Here is an 8,524-nt window from a genome sequence, read left to right on the forward strand (position 1 = left end):
TTATCGATAATAAAAGAGTCCTCGTCCGTTTGAGTCGACGCATCTCTGATTTTTCTTGGGCCATAAGTTTTTCCAGCATTTCTGCATCGTTGTGGGTTTGACCTTTTTCCATGCATCAGCAATCCAGAAAATCACTTTGTGCACGTCAATTGTCTTCAAAAACTCGATCAGCGTCATGTTTTCATTTTGAGCCTCAACGATTGCATTTACGAGGTTAATCTCGTAATGTAATTTGACGGTTTGGATAATGCCTTGGTCCATAGGCTGAATCAGAGAGGTGACATTTGGCGGAAAAAAATTTACTTCGATGTCGTTAATTTTTACGCATCGATGAGATCGACAATTGTCGACGAGAACTACTGCCGTCTTTGGTAAGTTCTTGGAGTTGAGAAAACTTTCAATTTTTGGAACAAAAACATCTGTGAACCATTCCTCAAAAATCTCTTTATTTATCCACGCGTTTGTCTGACTGCGGTACCAAACTAGCAATTCATCCTTATTCACGTTCCTCAGACAGCGTGGATTTTTTGATTTTCCAATCAAGATTAGAGGCAACATGAAAGAGCCATCGGCATTAGAACACGTGACTATAGTAACCCGTTCCAACTGTTTTTTCCCACCAGCAGCTTGTGCCTGATCGGCTGCAACAAATGTCCTCTTGGGGGTACTTTTATAAACTAGCCCACTCTCGTCCATATTGAAAACTTGGGACCTTTCAAGTTTTTTTGTAGCCACCATTTCAGCAAATTCTGCTTTATACACATTAGCTGCTTCCACGTCGGCTGATAGTTTCTCCCCTTAAAAGTCCATAAGATAAATATCATCATTTATTGGACAATTTTATTTAACTATTTACTAGTTTTTTTGATCATTTATTTAAAAAATAATTCTATTTTTGTTTACAACTGAAACCGGAGCAAAGAGAGTAAAAGAAAGTTCAGAATCAAGTAAAAAGCTAAATTAAGTAAAAAGTAGAATGATGAAAATTCCATTTTGAATAACCCGAAAAACAATCATGAAATGAAACATATAAACCTCACAAAGGCCAGGTTTCTAATCTAAATACAAGAGTCGCAATTTTTCGCAATACATTTCGAGTAAAACACAAAGATATTCCTTAATTACGAGGAAAAAGGAGGAAATAAGGTAGTAGTAGTAGTAATCTTTATTGTTCCCCTTGGGGTTACAAGGACTTCCCTTTTCCTCTTCCTTTACAATATTTTTTTTTTTACATGTTTTCTTAACCTATTCTTACCCTAATTCTTACTTCCTACCTTATCCTTACTTAATTTACTTAATTTCTAATTGCCTGTGTCCTGTGCCATTGCCTTGCCATTCCCTTACTTTCCCTCTTATCCTTTTCTTACTTTTTATCCTTATCTTTACTTAACCTTATCCTATTTTACCTTATTCTATTCCCTAATTCGTCCTTATCCTAATCGACTTCCATTTCCCATTCATCTCTCACTCTTTCATTCTCTTGTACATCCCTGATCCTTTCCAATTCTCTCATCCAGACTTCTCCCACCCCCTCCTCACCTAACATCTCCCTCACCACCTCCTGCCAGCTTTCCTCCCTTCTATCCCAGCCTACGCACCTTTCCCATACGTGCTCCCATGTTTCCTCCTCCCCCCCGCACACCCTACACCTTCTCTTTTCCTCTTCTTCCCAGTACCTTGCCTCCTTCATCTCGCTTCCTAATCTAAATCTTGCCACCCTTATCCACCTGCTTTCTCCCCATCCCTTTCCCAGATATCCTGGTATCCCTTCTCCTTTCACTAGCCTGTACCATCTGTTGTACCTCGATTCCCTTATTTTCTCCCACCTCTCTTTTCTCTGTTCTTCCCTCTCTCTCTCCTCTATTTCCCTAAACTCCATCTCGCCCCTCTCCCTTCTCGCGACTACCTCTCTACTCTCTACTCCCCTTTCCGCAAAGAAACTTTCCCTTTCACTTTCCCACCTCGATCCCTGCCTCCCAGCTTCTGCCTTGTCCCTTATCTCTTCCCAGCATCTCCTAGCTAACTCGCTACCCTCCCCTCGCTCCAGCTTCCTTTCAAAATTCCATGCCCTTCTCCCTGCCCTAATCCTTAGTTTCTCCCTCTGCAGTTCCTCCCTTACTAGATAACCCGGTGTTCTCCCATCCACTCCTAATGTCCATCTCAAAAATCTATCCTGTACCGCCTCGACCGCCCTCCACTCCCTCCACCCCCATATCTCCGATGCATACTCTATTACCGTCCATACTAGCCTGTCAAATAACCAAATCCTTTTTTCCCAATCCCTCCCAAATCTTCTTTTTCCTATTCCCCATACCTGCCTCATTACTACCCCTGCCTTCCGTACTCTCTCTTTCACCTGTGCTTCCTGTCCCCCATTGCACTTCACTCTATACCCTAAATAACTGAACTCTTTCACCTCCTCTATCCTTTTCCCTTTCCATCTCCAATCTATGTTTTTCCTTCTACCGCCTCCTTTCCTAAATCTCATAATCTTTGATTTCCCTACATTTACCGTCAGCCTTTTCCTATCCATATACCTTTCTAACTTCCTAATCATTACCTCCATTTCCTCTTCACTTTCCGCTAGTAACACTATGTCATCTGCATAGGCTAAAGTGCATACCCTGCCGCCGGCTAACTCCACCCCCCCAACCCTTCTCCCTCTCCCCATTTCCTCTTCTAAGTCCGCCAGCAGCAGGTTGAACACAAGCGGACTGAGCGGACATCCCTGCCTTACCCCCCTCGCTGTCCAAAACGCCTCTCCTAGCTTTCCCCCGCTCCTTACTCGGCTCTTTGTTTCCTTGTAAATTTCCTCTATCCTTACCCTTAGCCCTTCCCTCACCCCTCTCCTTTCCATAGTCTCCCACAGCACCTTCCTGTTCACTGAATCAAAAGCAGCTTTCAGGTCCACAAAAAACGCCACCATCTTTCCCTTATCCTTTCCCACCTGCCTATTGATTAAATAATTGAGTACGTATATATTGTCAATAGTGCCCATGCCTTTTCTGAAGCCCGTTTGGTTTTGTGGAATCAAGCCCTTTTCTTCTACCTCTCTTTCTAACCTATCCGCTAATGCCATCGCATACACCTTGTATAGAGTTGGCATCAAAGTCACCCCCCTATACTCTTCTACCCTCTTCCCCTCCCCCTTCTTAACTATCGGCGCTATCAATCCCTCCCTCCAATCCTCTGGCCAGCCCTCCCCCACCCAAACTCTGTTACATGTTTTCCATATCCACTGCTCCATTTCTTCCCCTCCATACCTCCATACCTCGCTAACTATTCCATCCCCCCCCGGTGCCTTTCCATCCCTCAGCTTTCCTATCACCTTTCTAATCTCTTCCCTCTGCAGCTCCCCCTGCCCCGTCCCCCTTCCTATTTACCGACTCCCCGCCTTCTGTTACCTTGCTTTCTACCCCGCCTAATAATCCCATGAAATACTCCCTCCACTCCTGATCTCCTATTTCTTCATTCACCCTCTTCCACTTCTTTCTTTCCCTATTAACTATCTCCCATACCTTGCTTTCTGTCTTTGCTTCCGCTGCTTCTTTTATGAATCCCTCATTTTCTTTCTTTTTTCTCTCCTCGCATAGCCTATTATATTCCCTTCTTCCCTTTCTATACGCGTCCCCTTCTCCCTCCCCCTTTCTCCATTTCCTTAGACTCTGCCTAACTTCCGCTTTTTTTCGCCTACATTCCTCATCCCACCATCCCTTTTTCGCTTCCCTCCCCCTCCCTCCTACATCTAAGGCTCGTCTAAACTCCCTTATTCTTTTCTCTATCTCTTTCCCTACATCCACTTCTCCTATCCCCTCCCATTTGACTTCTGTTTTAAACCTCATCCTACCCTCCTCCGTCCAGTCTCCTCTACTAGTTCCCCCTACTCTTTTTCCCTTCCTTGTCCTAGCCACTGCCCCCCTCAACCACACTATTACCGGGTGATGATCCGAGTCAACCCTATCCCCAATCTCTATCCTTTTGACCCTATCCCTCACCTCGATGTCTCCTATAGCGTAGTCTATCACTGTCACCCCTGCCCCTCCTACATACGTAAATTCCCCCTCCTCATCCCCCTCTATGTTCCCGTTCATTATTGCCCATCCTACCTCCTCTAAAAATTGCACCAGCTGCCTACCTTCCGAGTTTATTTTCCTGTCCTTTGATTTCCTACTCCTACTCTCCTCCTCTCCTTCTCCCCAGCATCCTCCCCCCTCCTGCCCTGTCCTGGCATTAAAATCACCCCCCACTAACACTTTTACCCCTCCCTCTATCTCTTCTGCCCGCTCCTTCAATTCCCCTATCTTCTCTTTTAGGTCTCCATTTATGTATATTCCTACTACTACCCATTTTTCCCCCCCTACACTTATTTTCCTTGTTATCACGCCCTCTTTTACCTCTTCCCTCCCTCCCTCCCCACTTACTATCTCCCTTCTTACCCCTGACAGCATTCCGCCTATTGCTCTTCCCTTCCTATTTTTTCGTACCGCATACTGTACTTCCCATTTATACCCTACTGGCAACTTATTTCTAATCCTTTCCCACCCCTTCTTTTCTATCCATGTCTCCATTAGAAATATTACATCCCACTCCCCTAGCCCCCTCCAGAAATCTTCATCCTTTCTCGCGAGCCCCGCCACATTCCAAAAAGCTACTTTCCACCCCTCCCTTACTGTCTCGCCTACTCCCCTCTCTCTCCTCCTTATCTCCCTCCCCACCTGCCTCTGTCCCCCCCCACTACCCATTCCCCCGACTGCCTTTCACTACGTACCCTTCCCTGTGCTTCTGTACTTCCCTCTTGTCTCTCCTCGCTTGCTGACCTTTCCCTATCGCTTTCCCCTACTTTTCCCCTCCCCTCCCTTTGCCCCCCTTCCCTCGCTCTCCCTGTACCATCTCTAAGCACCTCTCCTATCTCATCCCACTTCCACATTTTCCCTTCTATCCAGATCCTTGCATACCCTATTCTCACTCTGTTTCCCCTTCTCTCCTCACTAGCTGCTATCTCCCTCAACTTCCATTTCATTTTTCTCTCTGCCCAGGTGAGATCCTCGTCTATTCTCTCCTCCCTCCCTTTGAGTAGGCTTTTTCTTCCCATTACCTGCTTCTTTTGCTCCCTATTTCCTAGTCTTGCTATCCATATCCCCTTTTCTCCCCCCTTTTTCGCGCCTACCACCCACATATCCTTTACCTCGACCTCTACCCCTATCAGCTGCAAAATCTTTTTCAACTCTTCCTTTTCTCTTCCCTTCTCAAGTCTCGCTCCTCTCACTACTATATTTCCCCTTCTTTCTTCCCTTTCTTTCCTCTCTATGGCCCACTCCATCTCTTTTAATCTATCTATAGCTACCTGCGCCACTTCCGCATTCCCCTGTACCTGTCTTTCTCCCCCTCCTTCTGCACTCTTCTTTTCTAATTCTAACAGCCTCTCCTTTACCCTTTCCATCTCCCCCCCTCTCCGCTCTTCTACCTCTTCTAGTCTTTTACCTAGATCCCTTATCATTTCCTTCATCTCCCCCCTCTCTACTTCCCACTGCTCTTCCCTTCTAGTCATTTCGCCTTTAATCTTTTCCATTTCTTCCCTGATCCCCCTTCCCTGCCCTTTGACCTCCTCTAGACCTATCTTTAGCTCTTCCCTAATCAACCTTAGCATATCTTGTATACCCCCTCCCTCTGCCTTCCCTTCCTCCCCTGTCTTACCCTCCGGCGACCGGTGCACTTTCCTGCTTTTCCCAAATACTCTTTCTCTTTCCTGCAACCCGTCTACCTCCTCCTCCCCTTTTTCCCCTTCCTCCTCCCGCTTTCTCTTCCATAAGTCTAGTACCGTCGCCGATCCCAGGCTATGCCTCCTATCCCTCCCTAACGCTGCTACTGCCCCCGGCCTACCTTTCTTTTTCTCCTCCTCTTCGCTGTTCGCCCCTTCTTTTTGGCCACCCGCGTTACTCATACTCTTTCTCTCCTTCACCGCTTCCTACCTTATCTATCCGCCGCCTACCTGTCTACTCTATCCCCCTTCTTACTCCCTAGGTGTCACTGCCTCTTCCTATCTTATCCGAATCGTTGCCTTCCGCCAGCTCTTTCTGCCTAACCTCAAATCTCTCCCCCTTCTTTCTTTTTCACCCGCCCTTCCCTTCTATCCCTGCCTCCCTATTCCCTTCACCCGACCTCCCGTCTATGTCTTTCCCGCTCCTTCTCTGCCCTATTTCCTTTTCTCCTCACCTTTGCTATCCTGCTAAATTCTCGCCTTTTCTCTCGCACTCTTTCGCACACCTGTCACTCACATTCAAACGGAAACGGAAGTCCCGGAAATAAGGTAAAAGAGTGTTTTTACTAACACAAAACTATACATATTTTGTTAGGTGCTCTGATCTTTTTCCTCCCCTATATTTCCAATCACCTGTGACCTGTGATAATACTTACCGGTGATTTTTAAATTTTTAATGTGGGTTCGTTTCTTCCATTTCTCTAGCCACCCGTGGCTTGCTTTGAAATTTTCTGGTCCGCCGATTCGAGAGTTTATCACGAGAGCTTGTCGGCATAGCATTGGTCCAGAAACTGCAATGCCCTTGCAACGACAATCAAGAATAACATGAATAATTCGGCGTCACGTTCATTTGTTTCTGAAACTTTTTTCAATGTTTTCGAATGGCTCGTTTTGGCGGCATTCTTTATTATCTCCTCATTGGATCTACATTTGCTGAGAACACTTTTATTCAAGCCGTATTTCGCACAGAGTTCTCGAGAGTTCAGGGTTTTACACTCTTCCAAAATTTTCTTCTTTTCTTCAAACGTATATCGATTACGTTTGGTCACAGCAACCTCTTTGTTTAAATTAATATCACTTTGTGGCGGAGATTCCGTAACATTCTCTTCGACTTGTACACTGCAGTCTGATCTCTTACGCTTTTTCAACGTTTCGGTCATTTTAAGACAGTTATATGATCGAAATTCAGACGTGAAACAAAGATTCGCTAGATAAATGTCCACGCGCAGTCAAAAAAATTTTTGCATGAGCGATGGGAATAACAAGTAGGAACTTGTTCGAGCGTGTTTCCTATTGAGAGGATCGCATGCGGAAAAGAGTGAGAGAGACGGACAGTGTCACTGAGCGCGGAGCGCGCGCCAGGTGGGGGTATGCGATATATACGAAAAACTCTTCCCCTTGGGGGCTTTTGGTTTCTTATTGGGAGGTTGGACTGTATATAAATATTATAATGATATACCTGTAACTCTATAAATAAACATTTTTCGACCCATATTATAACGAGCTTTTATGTTCATTCTTATGTAAAAAATGCAATCCAATAATAATAATAATTTTTTTTTTCTTCAATTTATCGTTCGAAGTTATGAAATCTCCGTCTTATAATAAGCCTCAAAAATTTTGTCATATTTCACAAGATGTTTCAGAATTTTTTCAGATTTTAGAAAGTGAGGTTTTTTTTCGAGTTTTTAAATCGTAAATCAGATACGCTGGGTCGAAAAATTCTTAAATAATTACCGAATGAGTTTTTGTCATGCACTTTCATACAACAAATAATTTAAAAAATCTAGACCTCATCGTAGAATCTTGATCGTTTTGGTATGGAATGCCCCGTATATAAATGTGAGGAAGCGTGTTAAGTATAATATAGAACACACTTATATATATAGATGGCAGCACAGTCTGCGCAGCAACGGCGTGTGAGCGTAGACGGATATGAGAGAGATAGAGAGCTCGTGCGAGAGCTGGAGAGTAACACCGGGAGATTAATCTCAGGCCATATAAGACTTGTAGACGCGAAGCATCGCTTGATAGTAGTATAAGGATTACAGTCGAACCTCCGAATAAGAAACCAGAAGCCCCCAAGGGGAAGAGTTTTTCTTATATATCGCATACCCCCACCCGGCGCGCGCTCCATGCTCGCTACCTCTGTCTGTCTCTCTCACTCTTTCCCTTCAAGGATGGTTTCTTAACCAGAGGTTTCGCGCACGAAAGTCTCGAGCTCGGAGTTCGAGTCAGAGTGGGGGAAGCGCTCGAGTGAGGAACTGGGGAAAGTTTCTTATTGCCGGGTTTCTTATTCGGAGGTCGGACTGTATAATTAAACTATATATAATAAAGATATTATCAGAATGAATAATAATAAAACTGTGATCTTCTCATGATTCTAAAGAACTTCACAGTAAATATAGCTTAATCACTTTTTAATTATGTTTGCTCAATGAAGTAAGTCGATTTATAATGATTCTGTTCACATCTGACCTGAAATAGTACATTACGATACGAGTGCGCAAAGTAGGCCGTTCCCGCACTCGCTTCGCTCGTGCGGGATAACCTACATGCGCACGAGTATCGTATACTATTTTTCCTATTAAGTTGCGCAAAGTTCGACCACTAAAATTATTTTGAATAATTGAAACGTATAGAACGGTGGCGTTGGGGCGCTGGGACGGGGGGGTTCGGGGGGGCAAAGCCCCCCCCGCACAAATAAAACAAATTATAGAACTATTATAAATTTATTAAATTAGGAAAAATCTGATTTCTTTATTA

At 44.5% G+C, this 8,524-nt stretch overlaps 1 protein-coding gene across 1 annotated transcript; it reads right to left on the reverse strand.

Moving 5' to 3' along the window:
• LOC124178267 (jerky protein homolog-like) lies at positions 1 to 4,927 on the reverse strand. Its single transcript, XM_046561504.1, has 3 exons — positions 4,769 to 4,927; positions 2,624 to 2,876; positions 1 to 797 (listed from the first exon to the last, which is right to left on the reverse strand). Exons 1-3 carry the CDS (start codon positions 4,925 to 4,927, stop codon positions 1 to 3), a joined length of 1,209 nt encoding a protein of 402 aa, XP_046417460.1.
• Between the last annotated feature and the right edge of the window lie 3,597 nt (positions 4,928 to 8,524).

Source organism: Neodiprion fabricii, chromosome 3 (assembly GCF_021155785.1).
Source record: "Neodiprion fabricii isolate iyNeoFabr1 chromosome 3, iyNeoFabr1.1, whole genome shotgun sequence".
Taxonomy (NCBI): domain Eukaryota; kingdom Metazoa; phylum Arthropoda; class Insecta; order Hymenoptera; family Diprionidae; genus Neodiprion; species Neodiprion fabricii.

Coding starts and splice junctions, on each gene's coding strand:
- LOC124178267 (XM_046561504.1), bottom strand. CDS start 4,927: ATGTGGAAGTGGGATGAGATAGGAGAGGTGCTTAGAGATGGTACAGGG. Junction 2,877..4,768: donor GTACAGAAGCACAGGGAAGG/GTACGTAGTGAA, acceptor TTCAGTGAACAG/GAAGGTGCTGTGGGAGACTA. Junction 798..2,623: donor TGGAGTTAGCCGGCGGCAGG/GTATGCACTTTA, acceptor TGGACTTTTAAG/GGGAGAAACTATCAGCCGAC.